The sequence below is a fragment of the Lodderomyces beijingensis genome (assembly GCF_963989305.1).
Source record: "Lodderomyces beijingensis strain CBS 14171 genome assembly, chromosome: 1".
In the NCBI taxonomy this organism is placed as follows: Eukaryota; Fungi; Ascomycota; class Pichiomycetes; order Serinales; family Debaryomycetaceae; genus Lodderomyces; species Lodderomyces beijingensis.
This window is the reverse complement of record NC_089970.1, coordinates 235,212-258,530: the sequence shown is the minus strand read 5'-3', so window position 1 is coordinate 258,530 and position 23,319 is coordinate 235,212. Positions and strand designations below refer to the sequence as shown.

The 23,319-nt window shown below is 44.5% G+C and overlaps 13 protein-coding genes across 13 annotated transcripts; 8 read left to right on the top strand and 5 right to left on the bottom strand. All coding sequences in view use genetic code 12, as the record gives it.

The window, feature by feature from the left end:
- Positions 1 to 104: 104 nt before the first annotated feature.
- On the top strand, positions 105 to 395 carry LODBEIA_P01110 (uncharacterized protein; the record flags this gene model as incomplete). The annotated part of the gene is made up of 1 exon (XM_066970962.1): positions 105 to 395. The coding sequence occupies one exon, from the start codon at positions 105 to 107 to the stop codon at positions 393 to 395; it is 291 nt and encodes a 96-aa protein (XP_066827049.1).
- Positions 396 to 440: 45 nt separating this feature from the next.
- LODBEIA_P01100 (uncharacterized protein) lies at positions 441 to 1,958 on the top strand (the record flags this gene model as incomplete). The annotated part of the gene is made up of 1 exon (XM_066970951.1): positions 441 to 1,958. The coding sequence occupies one exon, from the start codon at positions 441 to 443 to the stop codon at positions 1,956 to 1,958; it is 1,518 nt and encodes a 505-aa protein (XP_066827048.1).
- A 483-nt stretch (positions 1,959 to 2,441) lies between these two features.
- On the top strand, positions 2,442 to 2,774 carry LODBEIA_P01090 (uncharacterized protein; the record flags this gene model as incomplete). The annotated part of the gene is made up of 1 exon (XM_066970939.1): positions 2,442 to 2,774. The coding sequence occupies one exon, from the start codon at positions 2,442 to 2,444 to the stop codon at positions 2,772 to 2,774; it is 333 nt and encodes a 110-aa protein (XP_066827047.1).
- A 128-nt stretch (positions 2,775 to 2,902) lies between these two features.
- On the bottom strand, positions 2,903 to 4,222 carry LODBEIA_P01080 (uncharacterized protein; the record flags this gene model as incomplete). The annotated part of the gene is made up of 1 exon (XM_066970928.1): positions 2,903 to 4,222. One exon carries the CDS (start codon positions 4,220 to 4,222, stop codon positions 2,903 to 2,905), a length of 1,320 nt encoding a protein of 439 aa, XP_066827046.1.
- Positions 4,223 to 4,523: 301 nt separating this feature from the next.
- Positions 4,524 to 6,302, bottom strand: LODBEIA_P01070 (uncharacterized protein; the record flags this gene model as incomplete). The annotated part of the gene is made up of 1 exon (XM_066970917.1): positions 4,524 to 6,302. One exon carries the CDS (start codon positions 6,300 to 6,302, stop codon positions 4,524 to 4,526), a length of 1,779 nt encoding a protein of 592 aa, XP_066827045.1.
- A 659-nt stretch (positions 6,303 to 6,961) lies between these two features.
- LODBEIA_P01060 (uncharacterized protein) lies at positions 6,962 to 8,494 on the top strand (the record flags this gene model as incomplete). Its single annotated transcript, XM_066970906.1, has 1 exon — positions 6,962 to 8,494. One exon carries the CDS (start codon positions 6,962 to 6,964, stop codon positions 8,492 to 8,494), a length of 1,533 nt encoding a protein of 510 aa, XP_066827044.1.
- A 715-nt stretch (positions 8,495 to 9,209) lies between these two features.
- LODBEIA_P01050 (uncharacterized protein) lies at positions 9,210 to 10,604 on the top strand (the record flags this gene model as incomplete). Its single annotated transcript, XM_066970895.1, has 1 exon — positions 9,210 to 10,604. One exon carries the CDS (start codon positions 9,210 to 9,212, stop codon positions 10,602 to 10,604), a length of 1,395 nt encoding a protein of 464 aa, XP_066827043.1.
- Positions 10,605 to 11,436: 832 nt separating this feature from the next.
- Positions 11,437 to 12,939, top strand: LODBEIA_P01040 (uncharacterized protein; the record flags this gene model as incomplete). Its single annotated transcript, XM_066970884.1, has 1 exon — positions 11,437 to 12,939. One exon carries the CDS (start codon positions 11,437 to 11,439, stop codon positions 12,937 to 12,939), a length of 1,503 nt encoding a protein of 500 aa, XP_066827042.1.
- A 394-nt stretch (positions 12,940 to 13,333) lies between these two features.
- On the bottom strand, positions 13,334 to 14,035 carry LODBEIA_P01030 (60S ribosomal protein eL33; the record flags this gene model as incomplete). The annotated part of the gene is made up of 2 exons (XM_066970873.1): positions 13,334 to 13,638; positions 14,017 to 14,035. 2 exons carry the CDS (start codon positions 14,033 to 14,035, stop codon positions 13,334 to 13,336), a joined length of 324 nt encoding a protein of 107 aa, XP_066827041.1.
- A 1,202-nt stretch (positions 14,036 to 15,237) lies between these two features.
- On the top strand, positions 15,238 to 15,942 carry LODBEIA_P01020 (uncharacterized protein; the record flags this gene model as incomplete). The annotated part of the gene is made up of 1 exon (XM_066970862.1): positions 15,238 to 15,942. One exon carries the CDS (start codon positions 15,238 to 15,240, stop codon positions 15,940 to 15,942), a length of 705 nt encoding a protein of 234 aa, XP_066827040.1.
- An 81-nt stretch (positions 15,943 to 16,023) lies between these two features.
- Positions 16,024 to 18,651, bottom strand: LODBEIA_P01010 (uncharacterized protein; the record flags this gene model as incomplete). Its single annotated transcript, XM_066970851.1, has 1 exon — positions 16,024 to 18,651. The coding sequence occupies one exon, from the start codon at positions 18,649 to 18,651 to the stop codon at positions 16,024 to 16,026; it is 2,628 nt and encodes an 875-aa protein (XP_066827039.1).
- Positions 18,652 to 19,039: 388 nt separating this feature from the next.
- Positions 19,040 to 20,584, bottom strand: LODBEIA_P01000 (uncharacterized protein; the record flags this gene model as incomplete). The annotated part of the gene is made up of 1 exon (XM_066970840.1): positions 19,040 to 20,584. The coding sequence occupies one exon, from the start codon at positions 20,582 to 20,584 to the stop codon at positions 19,040 to 19,042; it is 1,545 nt and encodes a 514-aa protein (XP_066827038.1).
- Positions 20,585 to 21,737: 1,153 nt separating this feature from the next.
- Positions 21,738 to 22,991, top strand: LODBEIA_P00990 (uncharacterized protein; the record flags this gene model as incomplete). The annotated part of the gene is made up of 1 exon (XM_066976970.1): positions 21,738 to 22,991. The coding sequence occupies one exon, from the start codon at positions 21,738 to 21,740 to the stop codon at positions 22,989 to 22,991; it is 1,254 nt and encodes a 417-aa protein (XP_066827037.1).
- Between the last annotated feature and the right edge of the window lie 328 nt (positions 22,992 to 23,319).

Genomic DNA, 23,319 nt, shown 5'->3' with positions numbered 1-23,319 from the left:
GGGCTGAAAGGTGGGCTGAAAGGTGGGCGCCGAGACGTGGATCCGACCGCGGCGTTTGGTTCGTATTCGGATTAACCCCCACCTCTAATCGCCGTAAGGGGCTAATGTCGGACAAACACGACACGACACGACACGCGACACCATATGGTAGCACCCGGATTCTTTGCTGTGAGGAATTCGAGAGGGAGGTCTTAAGAACAGACAACGACTACATTCAACCTCAACTTGTAGCTGCAATTGTCCAAAACGCCAATATACTTTGCACAAGGCCGCTGTTCAATCAGAAGGACACCTGGAAAGCTAGAAAGATCACGTTTGTCACCAATGTCACTCTAATTTCAACTCCAACTTCTTTTTCCTTGTCCATCATCAAAAAATTCACTTTTATTGCATAGTTTACTTCTCATCAAACATTCAACACACACACATAGAGAGAGATCATGTCGGGAATTCCAATCTTTAATGTCCCCACGAGGAAACCGTTGAATGCACCGTCGCTTCCGTCGCTTTCGATTCCACCAAACCAGAATAACACCAAGCCTAATCTACTGTTGAATTTCAGTTCTAATCCTCGCGAGGCTGCTGGCACTGTTGGCACTGCTGCTGCTGCCAGTAGTCTTGAGTCGCAGTTTTCACAATCTTTGAATATAAGTAACATCAGACACCATCAGGACCAAAACTCAGCGGACGTATCGCTGCACCCGGGTCACCAGGTCCGGCCACAACGACCACAGACCAATTCTACTTCGTCATCTTCATCGCTAAATTCAAATACACCCGTCACAGCGCAGTCGACCAACTCGTCAGGCTCGGGGAAATTGAGGAGGAAGCCTCCACAAATTTCGGAATCTGACTTGTCACAAATGATTGGAGATGAGCTTGAATCTCAACCACAGCAGCCACATTGGCAACTGAGTGGGAACAAATTTACCCAAAGAAACACGTCTCCTCATCCACCATCATCATCAACATCAACCACAACAACAACAACAACAACAACAAACACCACAAGCAACACCACGCCTCAAAAGCTGCTGATTGAAGAATTGACACCCCAGGACTGGCATTATTTGGCCAACTCTGATCAAATTGAAGAAATTAGCAAGCTAGGAGAAGGTAACGGCGGAGCAGTTACCAAATGCCGTATACCTGTAGTTTCAAAGTCACAGATCTTTGCATTGAAATTGATAATAACAGATTCAGATCCGCAAGTACAAAAACAAGTGTTTCGAGAATTGGAAATTGCTAGAAAATGCCATCATCCCAATATCGTGAAATACTATGGCACTTTTATCTTGGCAAAACAGTCCCTAATTGGAATACCAATGGAATACATGGATGGCCAATCGCTAGATTCCATATATAAGGAAGTCTTGAAGCGAGATCAGACTAATCGAATAAATGAAAAAGTCCTTGGCAAAATCGCCAATTCCATCTTATCGGGGTTGGACTACCTACACCTGAAAAATATCATCCATCGCGACATCAAGCCGTCCAATGTCTTGCTTGATTCGAAAGGCGCGGTGAAACTTTGCGATTTCGGCGTTAGTGGAGAAGCAGTCAACTCGCTCGCTTCAACGTTTGTGGGCACACAGTACTACATGGCCCCAGAACGAATAATGGGTAAAGACTACTCGATATCGAGCGATATCTGGTCGTTGGGGATGTCGATGTTGGAAGTTGCCAATGGAAAATTCCCCATTGATATAAGCTTGGGACCAATCGAAGTTGTGGAAATGGTTCTGCGCAGTGAGTTGACTTTAAAAGATTGTCAAGAAGACAACATTTACTGGTCACGGGAGTTCAAACAGTTTATATCGCGCTGTTTGATCAAGGATAACAAAAAGAGACCTATCCCCAGAGAGATGTTGGCACACGACGAATGGTGTGTTTTGCTGCAACTGGAACAAGTACGCATGGACAAATTTGTGCAAATCGTCTGGCAGTTGAATGTGTAAAAAAAAAAAAAAAACGTCACCATTTTCCAAGGCATAAGCATATCTACAAAGCATAAAAAAGCATATACAAGGCATACAAAGCATTCAGTGTTACCTTTTCTTTATATATATACATATATAAGTTTACTTCTTCATAGAATATACACTTAATTACCTGGGTTCAATAAGTCCTGTTTTCTTCCTGGTTGAAGATATCGCAAATTGGCGATTATCACGTCTTTTTTTTTTGCAGCAACCGGGTAGTGCAACTAGTGCCAAAAAAAGCAAACCAATCAATTGGGATATGAAAGTAACGAATTTTTCCAACCAGGAGTACTTCAACAAGGAAGCCATTATCTACACGGAACCAGTACATTCAAGGAGCACCCAATAGACACACTAGCCTTACCCCGTCGTTCGAAACCAGATACCAGAGTCATTTTCATTGTCCAATTTCCCAAACTTCCATTTACCAAGTCAAGCACAACACACAATTTTGAAACGATGCCAGTGCCATTTGAAGGATTGATCCCCTACGCAATCATGACGGCCTTCTTCGGCATCGCGGGCCACGGCGTGCAGTACATCAGGTACTGGGACAACGGCTGGAAGAACGACCGCTATTTTTTGGATAAGTGGGACCAGAAGATGATGCAGCGCGATTTCTACTTGACTGGCGTGCATCGGGGCCAAAGCAGCGAAGCCATCGCTCCAGAGTCGTTCAAGACCGCCGAGTTGATTGAGCAGAGGTACTATACTCCGTACCGTGACCAATTCTTTACTTTGAGGGATCGGTTGTTTAGAGGCTATGTTTTTGGAGATTGGAATTTTTCGTAAATATTTTATGGTGGTGGAGGATAGAGATAGAGAGGTGGAGACGATGGAGAAGATGTGGGATTGTATATTTCGCAATGCATGTTATGTGATTTTTGGAGGGGAATAGAAAGTGATGTATCATTTTCAATTTATTTGAAATCTTTGTATGTCCATTTCTCGGTTACTTTCTTTGGATATTTCCTCTTTTTATTCACGGGCACTCTCAGCTCAATCTTACCGCTAGATTGTAAATTCAACATTTGGTCGTAAAAGAGATTACCCTCAGGCTTCAAGTTTTTCAACGAACTGGTTAACTCGTCGGAGAGTTTCACTTCTAGTGGGGTTTGAATTGGAGTGTATTTGAAAAGCTTGTTTCGCTTGGCACTGCGTTGTTTCTTTGCTGGTGGTTCTTCGCCGTCTTGCTGCTCTTGTTGCTTGGCCAAAAGCTCATCCAAGTTGGCCAAATCGTGCAATTGTTTCTTCAAGTTTTTGATTTCTTGTTCTAGCTGCACACGTTTCTTGTGCTTGGCCTCCTTGTTTCTCTTGGACTTGGTCTTGATTTTGATCTTGTTGGGTTTATTTATCGACAATGAATACTCGGTTTCAGCCACTGTCTCGCTATCCTGCTTGGTTTTCATTTCTTCTTCTTCTTCTTCCTCTTCTTCGTCATTCTCATCATCGGACAAGAAATCGTCTTTTAGGGTAACCATCAACTCCCGGACTCTGGCACGGTGTTCCTCCATAGCTTGTCTATTCAACTCACGTTTATGTTCAATATCATATTCTTGATCAATCAAGTCTTTCCATGATTCCAATGACGGATTATATGATTTACCCGCGTGAACAAATTTGTCGGTGAGGTCATTCTTGTTGATTTGAATGGGTTTTTCACGTAATGTCTTTGGAACGGTGGTAGCTTTCGTTACTTCGGCAGTCGATGTGTTGTAGTGAGGGAATTTGCCAGTTTTCTTTTTCAGCAGTGCATCACCATCATCATCATCATCCAGATCATTACCCCAGAGATCTTCTTCATCGCCGTTGATCAACCCATCTTCTCCAGCGCGATTCAAAGCAATATTCTCATCGCGGTATTTCCCACCACGCATCTTGAGCAACCTCAACATTTCAGTCTTTTTGACTCCTTGAACTTTAGAACCAGACGATTTGGTGGCTCGCTTGTTCACGAGCGGCTCAACTTTGGACTTGTTGGTTAGGATTTCATGAGTCTTGAGCTTTTTCGGCGCCTTCGTCAGCTCGACATGTTTGGCGGATGGCGTTGTATCTATTACAAAGTCTTGCTCTTCTTCTTCTCCTTCTTCTCCTTCTTTTCCGTGATGCGATTTACCCTTGACGATCTCCTCATCTCGAATATCTTGAAGCTTGGACTCTATATCTTGGATATCCACGTTTTTCCTCCACGCTTTCTTTCCCTTTCTTGAAGGTTGTCTCTTTGCTTTGATTTCACTCATCCCTTGCTATGCTATGGAGTCGGTGTGGCGACAAGTAAAAATAACTAGGCTTAAATTTGAAATTTCGTTAGCAGCACCAGGGATATATTTCCAAGAAGCAGATGCCCTGGTTCGAATTTTTCCCCCCTGCACTTATCAATTTTTTAATTTTCAATTTTTCAATTTTTTTTTTTTGCAATAAATTCAAACTTGAAGCACCAAAACATGTCAGAAGGAGAAGCGATGTATGGCCAAGGGCAGTTGTAGATGTACTTATAAGAGTATAATAGTATAATAGTATAGTATAGTATAGTATATATGTCTAAGAATTAGAAGCTTCGTATTTCAACGGGGATCCAGATCTACTGAAGCCTCCGCCTGAACTTTCGTCATTACCGCTCGTGTTGGTGGCGGTGGCGGTGGTGGTGGTTGTATCCTGAAAACCAGCTGATAGTTTCATCAAATTCTGTTCACTGAGTTTCGATGGGATTGATTGTGGCGGGATCGAGCTTGATTTCCGTTTCCTTCTCTTGACAAGTTTGCTCTTTTCGTATTTTGATCCCGTGATAAATGTCAACAAGTTGTTTCTTCTTCGCACACCTTCGTTGATCCAGAATTCGCTTCTATAAATCTCCCAACCTTCTCTAATATCAATGTTGAACACTCTGGCATTGAGCAACAATTTGACATCGGCAATGCCGATACGCGGCTGGCACTGCGATTGGAAAGTCACTAAAAACACTTCGATTTTGGAGTTTCTATTTTGAATCGATGAAGGGGATATCAAATGGAAAAGCCAAAGACAATAAATGACGGTTGATAAAGACACTTCTCTGATTAAATCGGTGACCTTGTCAGCAAATGGGGTTTTTATTTTAACGAGTCTCACATTCAACTGCCGCAACCCTTTGTTTGTAGATGAAAGGAACTTTCTTGGTAGTACAATTGTCTTTTGGTATTCACCTGAAAGATGATACAACAATAACGTCATGATTGTGGAAATTAGCAAGAATTGTAAAGTTAAACGTAAAGTGCCTCTTGACGATACCGAGGCATCCAATATAAATAAATGATGAGTTAAAGCGGCAATTATCGAGCATAGTATCGATAGAAAGATCAAGTATTTCCTTCTCATTGCGCGCTGTTGTCGCACCTGTTCTCTCATGCTTTCTTCCAATATAAGCAAGTTTCTAAACACTTTACCGGAAGGAGGCATAGAAGTGTAGCCTGTTCCCGGCTTGTCAAACGATCGATGTGATTTTTCACTTGCCTCTTTTAATTCTCGTGGTTCCTTTGTGTCTTTTGATTTTCTTCTTGATTTCCTCAATTTCGGGGTATCTTCAGTCTCGGGTAAGCTTTCACTTTCACTTTTCCTGCTTCTTCTTCTTCTTGATGAAGTTCTTGAAGTTGGTGTAGATGATTTGCGGCGTCTTGGAGTTTCATTTGCAGCAAGGTCAGTCTTCATCTTGGGGGTTTCTAGAGCTGCAAGTTCTTTCTCTGGAGGAACCTTCTTTGTCTTTGAACTACTTGTCGGGGTTATTTGCGACACATTGATTTCTCCTGCATCATCCTCATCATCCTCATCAACTGCTTCCTCCTCCTCCTCCTCCATCTCCTCCTCTTCTTCATCGTCGGAGGAGCTCAAACTTCGTGCCCATTTGCGCAACTGTTGATTTATATTTCTCTTTGCAAAAGCAGCTGCAGCAGCAGAAGACGAAGAAGGAGAAGAAGGAGACGAAGGAGAAGAGGAGGAGCCCATGGGCTCTTCCTCGTTCCTCAAATCGAGCGAACTTTGTGATGCACCATCATCCGAATCCGAATACATGACAAACTCGTTATCTCCCCGTGAAGATAGCGGCGAAGTGCCTCTGTAAAGTAGCTTTGCGTCGGATAAACGCGGCGAAAGCGGCATTGTTTCAACGCTTGAGTATTTGCTATTGCTGCTGCCAACTTCTCCCTTGTGTCGAAGTAGGTCAACCGAGCTTGGATTCGAGGCAGAATCTTCCATGTCGTGGGGGTTATCCGAGATGATCGAATCATGCGACTTGTTTGACATTTGATCAACAAAGCTCTCCTCACCACCTTCATCTGCCGTCTTCATGACCGATATATATGCAAATTGCTGACGGTGGCTGCCCTTGTCTGCACAAATTGCAAGATGCAACAAAAAAAACTGCGCTGGTGTAAAAAAGAAAAACCTGGCTAGGCTGTCTCTTGATCTCTTTCTTTCGGGAGACCTGGCTCTTGTTGAAAGACAGAAAGACGAACTTCGAAACGGGACGGTTAAGGGCTAAGTAGCTGCTTGAACGTCAGAGGGGAGTTCGAAATGAGAGCTTGGGGGCTGAAAGCTGGCCTGATTTGGTTGTAAATTGCACGTTTGTTCACAGGCAGGTTGGTGCCACCTGCTTTTGGCAAGTCGTGTGAGGCTCATCTACAGACAGCTACACGTCAACACTTTCAAGCTCATCTCCCCATCCAACCAACGACCTTTCAAGGAGGAGGATCCAGAGGCCCTCCTTTCGTCTGGCTCGATTCTCAAAAGAGAAAGGGTGACCGAGGAAAAGCTTGCTGTCGCTCTGTTCTTCTGTCTTCTCTGTCCTCCCCCTTCCACCGCAATCGCAAGTGCAACCGTAGCCGCCTTATTTCTCAAACCCCAGACTGTTTAATCAAACTGAACTTAATTCCATGGTCCTTGGTTAACAACGGCAGCAAGAACAAGCACCTCCCCCACAAGCACCTCCACCTGCAGCAGTTTCTACTATGTCTTTGTTAAAGAAGTTGAAAGAGGACTTTGTTTCTGATTTATCGGGCGGCTCAATTGAAGAGGTCTATTTGGTCACCTCGATTGCCCTAACTTCGGACCTAGCGTTTAAGCTTATCCATGGAGCCATTGAGTTGCCCTTGGTTTACGATTACGTGTTGAATGTGTTGGCTATACTAACAGCAATAACATTATATGCTAATAACTCACTTTTCTTACACTACTCCATTCTCCTTCCGTCGTTGATCATTTATTTGACAAGTCACTATGTTACAGCTAACAACAACAAGAAGAATAAGAATACGAACAAGGGCAAGAAGGAGAAGAAGACTGCGAAGGTGCTGAAAGACAGTTCAGCTGGTACTACCCGGGAGGATTTCCTACCAAGGAAAAACTTTGTCACCATTTACAGAGCGCACATGTTGATCGTCACCAACTTGGCTATACTAGCTGTGGATTTCAAGGTTTTCCCGAGGAGATTTGCCAAAGTCGAAACTTGGGGCACGTCAATGATGGATATGGGTGTAGGGTCGTTTGTGTTTTCCATGGGTCTTGTCAGCTCAAGACAATTGATCAAACAGGGCAATCGCAAAGGCATCCAAAAATTCAATCTTTCACAGTATTGCAGTATAGTTTGGCAAAATTTGTTTAAATCTTTGCCAATTCTAACGTTGGGCGTCGCTAGATTGCTCAGCGTGAAACAATTGCAATATCAAGAACACACTACGGAATACGGCATTCACTGGAATTTTTTCATCACGCTAGGCCTGATCCCGGTGCTTATGGGTGTATTGGATCCCATTTTAAACAAGGTGCCCAGAGGCGTTTTAGCATTTGCATTTGCTTTGGTTAACGAATTGGTATTGCAAAAAACCGACGTTTTGCTGTTTATTATAACCAACGATAACCGATTCGATAATTGGATCACCATGAACAAAGAAGGCATATATTCGCTCTGGGGATACTTTACCATTTTCTTGTTTGGACAGTCATTTGGCTCCTTTGTCTTGACGGGGTATCCTACAAAAGATAACCTAGTGCTTTACAATAACAAGACTGCAACAACAGCAGCAACAACAACATCCAAAAAGAAGAAGAATAAAGATCGATCACTATTGACAGTAACCACCACCCAAGGCTTAATCACAACCACCATTTTTTACCAACTTGTTTTCACTCTTGTCAATAACTCACCTTTGATCACCAATGTGAGCAGAAGATTTTGTAACCTAGCGTATATATTGTGGGTTGTATCCTACAACTCAACATTCTTGCTAGGATACAATGTAATTGACAAATTTGTCCTGCTGCTGAGCTTAGACAGGGAAAATTCATACCTTTTAGAAAGCATCAACAATAACGGGTTATTGATATTTCTCGTTGGTAACTTGCTAACAGGATTGGTCAACATGAGTGTAAATACCCTTGAAATGTCAAATATGGGAGCAATCTTGGTGTTGATGGGTTACAGTGTAACGTGGAGTGCCATGGCAATTTATTTGAACAAGCACAAGATCTATATCAAGCTATAACCCAACAAGGCCAGGGAAATGAGGGGATGCTACTACTGCTGATATAACCAAAAATCATCATAGACCTTGGGTCTAAAGGCTCATTTTTCAACAACAGAGGAGGATAACTGTAAATAGAGGGAGACCTCCCGGAAATCAAATAAAGTATTCTGTCAACTACAGATGTCAACTACAGCCGTCTTCCGATGGGCTTGAACTAAACAACGTAAAGTAGAAGGGAACGTCCCCATTAGGTCATCGCCTGCGGTTCTGGTCTGCTGCACACCAGCAAAGAACTGCTGGGTGCAAAACCAACAAAACCAAAAAAAAAGGGAGCACACCTGCCACTAGGTGCTAATTCCTTTGTTCTGGTAAATTCGGCTATGTATCGTGGATTACTTCGGATATTAACAGCTCCTGCCATAGTGTGAGCGGGTTAGTGAGAAACCTCAACTTGCCAAACAAAACTACGTAATTTCCTCAAGGTTCTGCTCTCTCTCTCTTTTTTTAATTTCCACGTTATACGATAACTCAGCAGGACAGGTGTTCAAACCCCACCCACCCCCCGGCTAACCGTCACATTTTCTTTCAATTGCCACTTGTCACTACCACCAGTGACAACGACATCGACATCGACAACTAGAAAATAGGGAAGAAGAGTTGGCTCCGCTTATTTATCTTACTCATTGACTTACCTTGGTGCCTGCTGTGAAAAAAAAGCCTACAGAAAACAAATATGTCATCAGCTACTAGTAACACCGCAGGGACTGGATCTCCCGCTGCGTCAGCAGGGTCCTCGTCTTCTTCTTCTTCTCCTTCGTCATCGTCAGCAGCTACAACCACGGGTTCGTCGTCGGCAAATTCGGGTTCTTGGACGTCGTTTTTGAAGTCGATTGCTTCGTTCAATGGTGATTTGTCGTCGTTGACGGCGCCGCCCTTTATTCTTTCGCCGACTTCGTTGGTGGAGTATTCACAGTACTGGGCGGAGCACCCCGACTTGTTGGTGGCGGCTAACCAATTGCCAACGCCGGAGCAAGCTTCATCGAGCACTGCGGAGGCAATGGCGTTGAAGAGAGCCATTGCTGTGACCAAGTGGTTTATATCCACATTGAAATCTCAGTACTGCTCCAGAAACGAGAGCATGGGTAGCGAGAAAAAGCCGTTGAATCCATTTCTTGGTGAAGTGTTTGTGGGCAAGTGGGAGACTGGTGGCGATGTTGGCGAAACCATCTTGGCTAGTGAGCAAGTGAGCCATCATCCACCGGTTACTGCTTATGCTGTTGCCAACGGCAAGAATAACGTGGTGTTGCAAGGTTATAACGGCATCACTTCGAGCATCTCAACCACCTCCATCAACATCAAGCAGTACGGACATGCCTTGTTGAACTATCAAGATTTAAAAGAGACTTATTTGGTTACCTTACCACCATTGCATATTGAAGGCTTGATCACGGCAGCGCCATTTGTGGAATTGGAGGGAACGTCATATATTCAAGCCTCGAATGGATTTTACACTGTTATCGAGTATAGTGGTAGAGGCTGGGTATCTGGCAAGAAAAACACTTTTAAAGCAAGAATCTTTCGTGATCAGTTATCAAGCGCCAACAAGGAAAACGCCAGTGTAACCATCAGTGGCCAGTGGTCTGGCAAATCGTATATTGGCAAGGGCGGCTCAACGCCACACTCCAAAAGTTCGGAATTATTCTACGATGCCAATGCACAGCCATCTGAACATTTGATTGTTAAACCAATAGAGGAACAAGAACCAACCGAGTCAAGAAGAGCATGGGAGAAAGTTGCCGAGGCAATTAGGAAATCCGATTACAATTTGATCCACGAAGAAAAATCCAAGATTGAAAATGAGCAAAGAGAGTTGAGGAAAAAAGAGCGCGAAACTGGACACCAATGGCACACCAGATGGTTTGACCAAAAGGATTACAGCAACCCTGAAGGCAAAACCGATACCAATCTTGAAACTCCTGACCCATTCACCAACTTGACCAATTTGGCGAATTTGTCCATTCACAATGCACCGCTGGGCTCATTGAAGAAATCGAAATACGACCATGGCGAATCCAAGCATTGGAGATTCAACTTGGATAAATGGAAACAAGACGGCATGAAAATTTAAACAAATACCATTAAATCCTTTTCCCCCTTTTCTTCCTTCCTTCCTTCCCCACGAGTTCATGATGGAGTGTGAATTTCTTATGTATATTTTTGAAATGTCAAGATATAGAAGTTTTTGCCTATTCAACTAGAACAAATTAACGAACATAGACGTAGCTAGGACCCGATGAGCCAAAAAAAAAAGGTCCTGCACTTGGCAAGTCGTTGTAATCCACTTTTAGAATCGAAATTGAGCCCTTCCTCTTCCTTCACCTCGTCCTTGTGCCTTCGCCCCTGCCGCCACTTACGCTCTTGCTCCTGCGTGTACTTCTACACTTTACGTACATGCTGCACCCTGCAAGTTGGCGTGGCCCCTCGTAAATCATCTTGACGGAATTCTCTTTATTTTTTACGCGGAGGGGAAGGAGACGCGGGAAAGAGCAAGACGAGGAGGACAGAATCAGATCATTATTTTTAACACGGGGAATGATGGATGGGAAATAGGGAGAAAGGAGAAGAGGTTAAGAAGCTTGCCGACTCTGACATCCAGTAATGAATAAGTCCAGAGTCCCCCTTTTTTCCCTTTTTTTTCGTAATAGGATGGTTGATATACCTGCTACTTGTGAAGCTATATAAGCGGCGGTTAACCAGTTTTTTTTTTAATTGAATTTTAATTGAATTCGAGTAACACCAGAGTTCTACTCCAGTGTCAAATCTCCATTTAAATCCCTTGTTGCAAGCTGTTTTCCATAAAGTATTTTGTATTTGTTACAATTGCCCTTGGTGTATCTTTGATTTACCAATTTGAAGTGTTGAAATCGTGCCAGTCGTTATTTAGAATCATATTTCCCTCAATGACTTCCAATGGACCCACAATTGTTGTAGGTTCGGGATTAGCTGGGTTGACAACGACGTTGGAGTTGTTATCGCAGAATCATCATGTTATCCTCTTGGAGAAAACCGATAAGTTAGGTGGCAATTCCGCCAAGGCGTCGTCCGGTATCAACGGTGTGCCTACTAAATTCCAGCATAACGACGATACTGTGGACGCGTTCAAGTCAGATACCATCAAGTCCGGAAAGGGGCTTTCGAATCTCGAGTTGGTTGATGTCTTGACTTTGAATTCTAAAAATGCCATTGAGTGGTTAACCGAGGAGTTGGCGATTGATCTTTCGCTGGTTGCGCAATTGGGGGGACATTCGTTTGCCCGCACTCACAAGGGGGCGGGGAAACTACCTCCTGGATTCGCCATTATCCAGGGTATCACTGCCAAGATTGATGAGTTGCAGAATGCCACGCCTGCAGCGGTGGGCATATTGAAAAACAGCCGGCTTGAACGTCTTGTTGTTGAACAACAGGGAGAAGGAAAAGGTTTAAAAGTTAAAGGTGTCGAGTATAAAGACACCGCAACGGGTGAAGTCAAGGTTGTGCTTGGTGACAATGTTGTGCTTGCCACTGGCGGGTTTTCGGCTGATTCTCAAGTGTTGGACAAATCTTTGCTTCACCGGTTCAGACCTGACTTGTTGAAGTTCCCCACGTCCAACGGCGAACAAACTACTGGAGATGGACAAAAGATTGCCGAGAGAGACGTTGATGCCGACTTGATCCATATGGACCAAGTTCAAGTCCACCCCACGGGGTTCATCAACCCCAAGGATGTCGCTTGCAACTGGAAGTTTCTATGCGGCGAAGTCATGCGAGGCATTGGAGGCATCTTGCTTTCCCCGCAAGGCAACAGATTTGTTAACGAATTGACTACGAGAGATGTAGTCACCGATCACGTTTTGCAAGTTTGCGAAATAACAGCGGAAAATGAATTTGGCTTGCCCGTGGGGTCATTTGCCTCCGTGTTAGTGGTGAGTGACGAAGATGCTGCAAAGGCACCCAACCATATTGGTTTTTACAAGTTTCAAGGGTTATTGGACAAGGGCACCACCAAAGACTTGTTGCAGTTGTTGCGGAAAATCCACCCGAGTAATGCCAATGTCTCCGTGCAAGATTTGCAACTTGTGATTGACGAGTACAATTCCGCCATTGCCAAGGGGAAAGATGCAAAATACGGCCGCACGGTATTTGGCCAACCCATCACGGGCGAATTTTACTTTGGATTAACTACGCCCGTTTTGCATTTCGCCATGGGTGGCATCAAGATTGATGAATCTGCCCGCGCCATCAACAAAAAGGGACAAGTGATTGAAAATTTGTACGCGGTGGGGGAAGTCAGTGGCGGGTTACATGGAGGCAACAGGCTAGGTGGCAGCTCATTGTTGGAGTCGGTGGTGTTTGGCAAGAAAGCCAGTCGTAGCATTCTTGGAAAACTGCAAACACAGCAACAACAAAAACCAGGACATATTTGAACCTAATCGCTTAGCCAAAAAGAAAGAATTAAAAAAGAAAAAGAATACACATCACGAATTATGAACTTCTTCAACACTTTGTATTGGACTCTTGACACCTCTCTCTTTACACCAAGTCATGAACAATCCACTTTATATATAAAAATAACCTTTTATATTAAAAAAACTTCGTAAACTATAAAATTACACTCTCTACTCCCGCTTCATTTAAGAAAGTTGAACTTTCCAAATTATATATGTTTTGTTGTTGTTGTTGATGATGATGATGGTGGTTTGGGTTGGTTTCCTTTGCTTTGCAAAAAGATTCCACCTCGTTCTTATGTATGAATTTTTTTGTTGGTCGTCGTGTCATTGATGTGATTTATTGATGTGCAAAATTTCCCATAAACGTTGCTTAGATGTTTGAAGGGTACAACATGACTCTAACAGAAGCACCAAAGGTCTTTGGTGGCAAGTTTTTCTTGAAGTTAGCTCTCACCAAACCGTTGTTACCGTGAGTTCTAGCAACTTTACCCCAAATGACTCTGATTTTGGAACCTCTGATTTCCTTTGCCGCTCTGTAAACGTAAGCGATTCTCTTGCCCAAGTAGAACTTGGCATCTTGTGGTGAGTCGACACCTTCAATTTGGATCAAGGAGACCTTTGGGTTGGTGACGTTTTTGGAACGTTGGTAGGAGATGTGTTTACCTTTAACGTATACTATAAAAAAATGAGCAGTTAGTAAATCTGTTTTTCTTGAGTACTTGAGGTTTAGACATTCACATGTTTTGAAACTGAAGGGGTTTTCGAGATTGGAGAAAGAAGCAGCCAAAAAATCAAAAAAAAAAAAAATCATCCACGGTTGTTCCGTGGCTTGGTTCCTGAAGCATGGGGTCTATATGGTCCAGTGGCAGACTAATCAATCGTCTATTCGCCCGACATGAAATCCAGGTATAAAGCTTATCGATTCTTACTTGCCTGAAGCTTTTGGTCCCAGGCCTGTTTCTTTCTCCAGCAATCGAGTCAGCTCGAAAATACCCCCCTCCCTTCAACATCTCGTCCTTCCTCTTTCCATATATCTTCAGCGAGAGCACATACATCTGTGTGATTCAGCCATTGTTGCTAGATGGTTTCTTTGGTTGGATGGTTGATAGAGGTTCCTGTTCAGTGAAAATGTAGGTGTTTCCAGTTTTTTTTTTCTTTCTGCGTGTGGGCCCCAAGCCTAAGCCGTCACTGTGTATGAGCGAGAGAGTGCGGGTTACGTCAGCAGCGCTAGCATTGCTGTGTAAGCAGCATAGCTACTAGTAGAGAGGGCCGCACTTACTGTGAGATTGTCATTTTTGCGTGCATGTTTGCTCAAAAATATTTGCCACCGGAAAAGCCCTAACTCCATGCACGTGATACGCAGTCACCGGTGGGACGCGAACCAGCACAACCCAGCTTGACGGGTCTAGGCTTTGAAAGGCCTCAAAGAACGAAACAAAAAACGAAAAATGAAGTTGGCTACATCGACGCTTTGTTTGAGAGGATAACCAAGTTTGGAAAGAATTCGGTGTAATTGAACTAGGTTTTTTTTTATGTAGAGATGTTGTTGACTGGTGAGGTCAAGTGATTTTTTTTGACACCATGGAAGTAGAACTTCACGGTTGAAGTTGAGGGAGCTGCGATTTGCACGATAAGCCCAAAAGGGCCGCGTTATAATTGCAAGCTCTTGCTACGCGGGCGGGTCATGTTAAAAATTAGTGGTCCAGTGCTAGTGCACGGGTCGGTTCGGTAGCTAGGTGGCGGCATCGATGGAAGAAGAGAGTCCGCGAGTTCAGCGCGCGCGAGACACAGGATATACACATGTATTGAGTTGACTCAAGTATATTCATCCTTTTCCTCTTGGGACTCACTTGAAGTGGCTTGCCTTGAGATCGAGGTTTTTGAGTCTGAAATCTTCAAAAAATGAGAAAATCAAACGCGCATATTGTGGCCTCTATTCTAAAAAGATACACCGATGCTGAATGGCTCGGAGCTCAAAGTTGGCAGTCTCAAATCATGGTGTTTTCATCCGGATGTGGCAGAGCTAGCGTTGCGACTAAGGGGGTGGTAAACTCAAACCCCCTAAATACAAATAAGAAAAGAAATGGGATTGTCACGTGACTGAAATTCGCGGTTCAGAACTTGAACTAGAATTAGTAAACGTATCATCATCTTGACGCCTCCGAAGACCATTGCAAATTTCATCTTGAATAGTACCACTTTTGTCAGATCAGAACCCCATCGGGTATCACCATCATCATCATCGTTTGCATCTGATCCCCAACTTATCAAAAAATGATACATCTGAATCCCATCATACACCCCAACAAACAAAACCACAGATTCAAATTCGAAACATTTCTACGGAATGAATACAACTTTGGACTCGATCCCGATAGACCAGTATGCCCCTTCTACAACCCACAATTCCCCACCACTTCATGCCCCAACGGCTCGAACTGCCCGCACAAGCACGTCTCACAAATGTACAAGAACAAGCTAGTCTGCAAGCATTGGCTACGAGGACTCTGCAAGAAGGGAGACAATTGCGAGTTTCTCCACGAGTATAACTTGCGCAAGATGCCCGAATGTCTCTTCTTTTCCAAGAATGGCTACTGTACTCAGACCCCCGAGTGTCTTTATCTTCATGTTGATCCGCAGTCCAAGATCCCCGAATGTATGAATTACAACGCGGGCTTTTGTGCCGAGGGCCCCAATTGCAAGAACCGGCATGTGCGAAAAGTGTTTTGTCCCTATTATTTAGCTGGTTTTTGTCCCAAGGGTGCATCCGAGTGTGACTTTGCCCATCCGAAATTCAATCATCAGAATTTGTACTTGAGGATCAAGCCTGACCCTACTCGAGTGGTGGAAGCTGCCAATGGAGCAGCGACCGAAACTGCTACCGAAGCAGCTGCCGAAGCAGCTAATGAGGCTGCTAAAAAAACTGCTGATGAACCTGCCGTGGAAACTAGTGCTATGCAAGAAATAGTCGCAGCTTAGTACATAGATTACATAGTGATGAAACAGAATTTTAATGATAATGCATTTGAAAATGACATATACACATTTTTGTGTATAGGCTCAGGCTCTGTATTGGCGAATCTGGTCGCGCTCGTGAGGAGTCAAGACCCAATTTATACCGCCCATCTCTTCATCTCCATCGCCATCATCGGTCTTTGGCGATTGCTCCTTTTCAGCATGGGTCAAATCCGGCTCGCTGCTTTCCTCGTATTCATCATCATCCATACTCACCAACAAGACCAATTGAGTCAATCTAACGAATTTTTCCCTCAAATGGTAGTTATCCTGACACACCTCGTTGATTACAAAACTCAAATCTTTTTCCAACTTGATGGCGCCCATCTCGTTGATTTGGAATCTCTTCAATACCAGATGGAGCCTTCTTTCAATCAAGCTGGCTAAATTGACAACGATCAACCGGAGAAGTCTGTTCCATATGGACGGGTGTAAAGTTTGCAAGTATGGCTTTGTGATGCTCGACCAGTTGGATTTGAAGCTGATGAGGATCGAAGGGTCGTTGATTTGACTTGATGAATGGAGAATGTAGTTTGAGTTTGAAGCGTCGGTGATGAGCTCGCTTATCAAAATTGAGAGCCTCTGCTTTATCGACTGGTTATATAAATTAATCACGCTCTCATTAAGGATCTTGCCCGTGACGCGCTCAAATGGCGATAAAAAGTCTTGCGATATAATAACGACAATCTTTTCCGAGTCCTTGTTGAATGGGAAACTACTGTGGATGAGCGCGCCGTTGTCCTTGGAATTGATGATGTTGTTGACTACTTTGTTGAAGTATTCCTGCGCCACGCCGATTGAGTTGAGATAGACTATGAAGTTCATTAACCTGGTACTGTTGCCCGTGGACATTGTCTGCAAGCTACCGACAATGGCACCGGAGCCGCTCACGACACTTTCAAATGCGCTAGATGCTCCTCTAAAGAACCGAGCATTTGAGATGGGCTCTGGGGTCCCGCTTCGTGATCCTCTGGGACTGGTGAGGCCACCGGGGCCCGCTACGTTGCTCTCTTTTGTTTCCGGGGTAATCAAGGTTAATGCATGGTTGTATTTAGGCAGATTTTCATTGAGGTTCTTTATGAAGAATCCATTAATTAAATCTTGCTGAACCACGTTGAATGCTTCCACAATGAAACTTTTCACAGCCAGGGGAAATCCGCTGTGGATGGCGTTTCTCAATGTGTTGTTTAAAATCAAAGTCAAGTCCTCGACCACGGAGGAGACCGGCACCTGCTCTGGCGATTTCGATTTTGTGGTTGATGTCGATGTCGATGTTGAGGTGACGAGGAGGTAGGGCTCTAGCGAGGGAAGCTCCTCGATCGAGATTGATTTTTCAAACGAGCGACGGAAATAGAACCGATACAATTTTTCAAACGATGGTAGGAGTTTTTCATTTACTTTTTTCGTGAAATTGGACTTTAGTATGATTTCAGGGACAGGCAACCCCGAGTCGCTGCTAGTGTTGAAATACTTGATGGCGATGAATTTGCAATATAGCGACCAACTTTGTAGAATCGAGGATAGTTCCAGGCAAAGATCTCCAATGAATCGAATTGGTAGAAACTCGTCGTCAGCCACATCCTCGTTGTTCATCGCGCTAGGCTCGTGCTCGTGCGTCTCTTTTAATCTCTTGGAAAGAATGGGGAAGCTATATAGCTCGATATCCTGGAAAACCTTTTCCAATCGGCGCGCGTCGTAAAACGTGTCGGCGATGATCCCAATCTGGAGGTCAACCTCGCGTTGAAGTTTGTTAATGACAAAAGTCAACGCGTCGGGGTAGGTCAGAATATAGTATTTCTTGATCAACGGCCCATGCTGCGACAACATCATCGAGACGTTTTCAAACAACTGCATGGTGACGATGGAGAAGATGCCGGGCTTCAAGTCGTTCAGGTGGATGTTGTTGACAGTCGAGGTGAGGTTCTTCAGCGACTCGTTGATGATTTCACATATAAACTTGGCGTAGCAGGTGAGCCCTACTTCCTCCTTTTCTAGCAAGGGGAATAGCTGGAAATACATGGTGAGCTTCTCCACGTCTCTCCTTTTCGCGGCGTCTGTGAATTGGCTCTTGAATACTTCGGTGAGTTGGTCAGTCCACTTGGCGATGCTCATTTGTGGAAGCTCGGGGATCTCCGTCGACGGTATCACCACCGATGCAAACTCACTCAGTATCAACTCCTTGGGGATTTTGGTCTGAATCGTGTGTATGCACCTAGCCGCCAGCTCCCAATTCTTGTGCTCTATGGCATAGCTGATCTGGTTGATGTTTGTTTTGAGTAACTGCATGTCTTCGACATATTTAAGTGTCTTGTTCACGTTGCCAATCTCTTCATCCAAGGACTTGATTTTGAATGTTAGCTGGTGGCCCAATTCATCCGCTGCTGCGAAAATGTTCAAGAGCGCTGCTGACTCGGTGATGGTTGGTGATAACTTGCTGGTTCGCAAGGACTCGATGTTTGTGATGTCCTGCTGTAGTCGCTGCCTGTTCAAAGTTGTGTAGTTATGCAAAGTTGTGTCAATCTGGGACACGGTAGAGTCGATTTGCTCGATTAAACTGGCGATTTCAGTTGGCGTGGCCGCCAGTTTGAACTTGGCCTTGATCTCGGCCATTGTCTTCAGCATGGACTCGCTGTTTAAGGAGTAAACATTTTCGGCCTTTGAATGGTTGCTCATTGACTTCTTGTTTGTCGTGAAGCCCTCAAACTGCTATCAAGACTTGGAACTGGAACTGGACCTGAACTTGGACTTGCAAGTAAATGAAGTAATAAAGTAAACTCAACTGCCAAAGCTTTTGAAAAAAATCACACAGTTGGTAGTAACATTACGTACGTGTCATGATGTTTTGGCAAAAACCCCAAACCTCAAACCCCAAACCCCAAAACCACCTTAACAGTGTATTGAGAGAGATTATAAGATATATAGGAATAAAAAACGACAAGCAAGCTTCGTTCTGCCTCCTACTTGGATCTGTCCTAAAATCTATCTGTTTTTATATATATATATTCGTCTCTAGGTATCTATAGAATGATTCTGGTGTCAAGAGAGGAAAAAAACCCCACGCTTATGCCAATGAACCCATGGGATCGTAGTAGGGCAAAGTGCTAAACTCTTTTGATTTCCAAACGTCAAAAGTCTTCTTACTAGCATACTTCTTAGTGGTGACAATCTGGTAAACATACTCATTGAACCATTCGTCTGTCATCAAGTACCAGCCTTTGTTTCCAGTTTGGTCGCCCCACGAGTTTTCAATCTTCCATCTGATGGGCTTCTTGGTCTCCGGGTCAATGTGAACCCCGGTTATCACCATGGCGTGCGTCATTAGCGACGAGCCGACTCTCAATCTGTCCGCCTTGTTGTTTTCCAATTTGAAATCAAAAGCAGATTCATAGTCGTATGCGGTTGAGTCCAAAACACCCGTGGTGTTGTCGCCAAACTTGCCCACGTCGGAACCGAAAAAGATGGGCTCGTTATCCTTCAACATCTTGATAGCAACAGTTTTGATCTCTTCAATCTCGGTGTTGACATACTCGATGGGTTTGCCTCCGTAAACGTTGCCCAACCTATCAACGGTGTACAACTTGTCAAAGGGGTTTCTTGGGTCGTTAATCAACGAAAAGTGGTTGGCAGCATCTAATTTGACGTGGGTTTTGTAAAAGTCCAACGGATCAGTCTTGAAGTGCTTGTGCTCGCCGTCCTTGTTTGCAAATTCCCAAACAAACAGGTCGGTTGGTTTGGGAGGCTGTCCAATAGTCAAGGCCAAGATCTTGTAGACGGTTTGCACTGCAGCCACCTTGAAATCACGAATGACTCCCTCGGGAGCCTTTTTCGCAACCAACTCTCTAATCTTGATGGCAAATTCTCTCAACTTTTCCGTAACAATGTAGTTCAACTTGGATGAGTTGGTTGACTGGCTATTGTCTGGGAACGCCTCGTATGGCACCAACCCATACTTTGAAACCACATTGATAATCATGTCCCATTGACCGCCATCTCCCACGGGTCCCGCCAACAAGTACTGCACTAGTCTAGAATCCAAGGGCTCTGCAGCGGTCTCGTGAATCTGCTCCAAAAAAAAGTTTGCTTTTTCCAACTTGTCGTAAAAAAAGACGTAGCTTTGAGAAACTTGAAACTCGTCGTCTTTCAAATTGTAGTTCTTGATCACCGCCGTTCTAAACAAGTTGGAAGCGGCAAAGATCCAGCATCTTCCGGAAGACTTTTGGTTATTGAAAAACGAAGTCGAGCCAATCGTTTCAACAGTGGTGTTGAACAAAAATCTGTCCTTCAATTTAGCAGCAGGGTTCGACTTGGCGATTATCTGGTCAATTGCAGTCTGGGCAAACACATTCTGCGAAAGCACGTTCTTTGGCTGCGCACGGAAGTCTTCCTCCCATCTGGCAAGCGCACGCGAATTGACAGCTTCTTTTTCGTCACTTTGAACGTCAATGAGGTTCAAGCCTTGGAAATACTTGGAGAAATCCTCTTGTTCTTTGGCGGGCTTTTCGTTCGATGCCGCACTTGCGTCTGCGGCTTCGGATGGAGTGGAAGTAGCAGCTTCATCTGCGGGCTGCTTGGAAACCTTGTCTTTACTTGAATAAAAAAACTGCATCGTGAACCTTCAAATCTCAGGAAAAAGCAAAATATACGGATAGATATATATGATATAGATGGTGCTCTAAGAAAAGCCTAACCGTGGTTCAAGTCTTGGTAGGAAGGGTAGGCGGGCGACGTTGCCATGCTTTTATACTGCCAGAGGGATACTAGTTCAACTCCCCCCACACCTCCCCTTTGATAAGAGAACGGGGAGGAATTGAAACTCTTGTGGTGTCACTTACGAGATAACACCACAGTCCACGCGAAATTGCTTATCTCTCTTGCGCTGCACAGTTTTCCACATTTTGCCCCCCTGCCTTACTCTCCCCCCCCCCCCCCCCCCCCCCCGAGTCTTGATCTTACGGCCTTTTTAGTTCTAGACGTATTTCGACTCCATTCGTGAAACTACCTTGATGGCCGTCCGTTTATCGGACAAGTCTACTAAGCCCCTCTGTTTGAACGAGGAGCTGCTATAGACTATGGGAGCAACAGGATTAGTAATACGTGTTGGTTCATGCAGCAACCGGCTGGAATACGAGATTTCGGTGAGGCATCCGAGTGTAGGTATAGTTGTGCCGTGGCAAGGGATGGAGCTTGACACGTTCTTGCCTATTTTATTTGAGCCGCACGCTTCAGTCACGAGAGGGCAACTCCAGCCACCTTGAAACCGGCAATGAGAGCCGTAAAAGTGACTCCTTTGCGGACGACGAGCTGCAAGTTTAAGGCATCCACCGGCAGGACTTTGTTGTCCAGGGAAGAGAAGCGGGAACAAACGTTGTCTTTAAAGGTGGAAGTGACACACGCCAACTAGTTTTACTCCGTTGTTGTTTTTCCGCGATTTGTACAAGATGTAATGGGGCCCTTGCCTTTTCCCTTTTCCTGTGCCAGTGCCAGTGCCACTTGAATTTAATGCTGTCAGTAGGCGATCTGGCCTCAATTTGCTCTCAATTGAACCCTGTTTCAATACGTGGGTATTGAAGTAACAGAGCTTCCGGGAGGTGGAATCTGGCATCAACTCTCGCGGGAGTTTTACAGTAGGGAGAGAGAGAGTGTCCTGGCATCGCAGACATTTTTTCCACCTTCAATATTGAGGTCATCTCAAACTTTGGGGCATTGCAGACCAGACAAAGTAGAAAAACCCCAAGCCAAGCCCGAAAGCACTACACATCATGTCTGGCTTCAGCTCTTTGTTTGGTGACTCTGCAGCGCATGACCAGTCGATCGATAGTTTGTTCAAGAATGCCAAAGATGGTCCCATCACCAACCACGTTAAACACACACCAAGGACTATTGTAGAAATACCGGTGAAGAGAAAGAGGTCTGCTGAGGAAGTGGAAGGGGAAAGAGAGGGGGAAGTGGAAGAGGAAGTGGAGGAGTATAAGAAAGCAAAGAGGTCAAAGAGGAAGGATGAAAATGAAGATTTAGAAGCCAGATACTTTACTGCTGCGGCTCAAATTCGAAATGACGACGATGATGGTGAGGAAAAGGGAGACGTGGAGCTGGCGGAGAAGGAGAAGGAGGAGGGTTCGAGCGATGAAAACGTTACAGAGACCCAGTCTGCCACCAAGGAGAGCAAAGCAAAGTCGAAAGACGACAAGGAGAAAGAGGACAGAACGGTATTTGTGGGCAATGTACCTAGTACGGTTGTCACATCCAAAATGGCAGCAAAGAGCTTCAAAAAGCTATTCAACACCATTGGCAAAGTCGACACTATACGATACAGATCCATCGCGTTCTCCAACCAACTACCTAAAAGAGTCTCGTTTGTCAAGAAAAACCTCCACGAATCGAGGGATTCAGTCAACGCATATGTCGTCTACGTGGAAGCCAAGCACGCCGTCGAAGCAGCCAAGGAACTCAACGGTGCAGTATTTGAAGACCACCACCTTAGAGTGGACAGTCTCCTGAACCCACGAGCAAAAGACAAATCCCGCACGGTTTTTGTTGGAAATCTTCCGTTTGACTGCGAAGACGAATCACTATACACGCATTTCAAAGAGTTGGGAGTGGAATCCCTTAGAATTGTACGTGACGCGGCCACAAACGTCGGAAAGGGGTTTGCCTTGGTCCAGTTTCACAATTCGTTATCGGTAAACAGGGCGTTGCTTTTGGACGGCAAGCCCATGAAACTTGCAAGCGACGAGAAGGAAGGTGGCCGCAAGTTGCGTATATCGAGAGCCAGGAATGACAAGTTCAAAGTTGGCGAGAAACTTGCAAGCGGCAAGGGAGGCTTGCGGAAGAAAAAGGAAGTTTTTTCGCGTTCCTTGCACACGCCGATTGAAGGTCAAAGAGCTACGAAAGGTGCCACGATTAAGGGGATAAAGGGGTTGAAAGGTGGCAAGGTGAAGAAGCCAAGAATCAGGGATCGATCAACCAAGTTTAAAAACGAAAGGAATGCGATCAAGAAAGACGCTAAGAAGTGAGACTGCAACTATTATAAGCTGTCATTCAGTTTTTTTGTCACATCATGGATGGTCGCGCGAGAAGAAGGAGGTCTCTGAAGTTAAAGGGATTGATCTCGACTGGAAAATCGGAAAACAAAAGCAGATACAAACAAGCAAACTGGTTGCGTTTTCACCTTCTGCACAAGCAGGATATCGCGGTAAGACACCTGTTATCTTTCCTAGTGTCTTGGAATTGAGTCGAAATCTAAACAACTTTTGAAATCTTCTTTTTTTTTTCTTTCTTTAACAAAATAGTAAACTGATCGTCTACCTAAAGCTCTACTCAATTCCCATCAGGCTCTTGGGT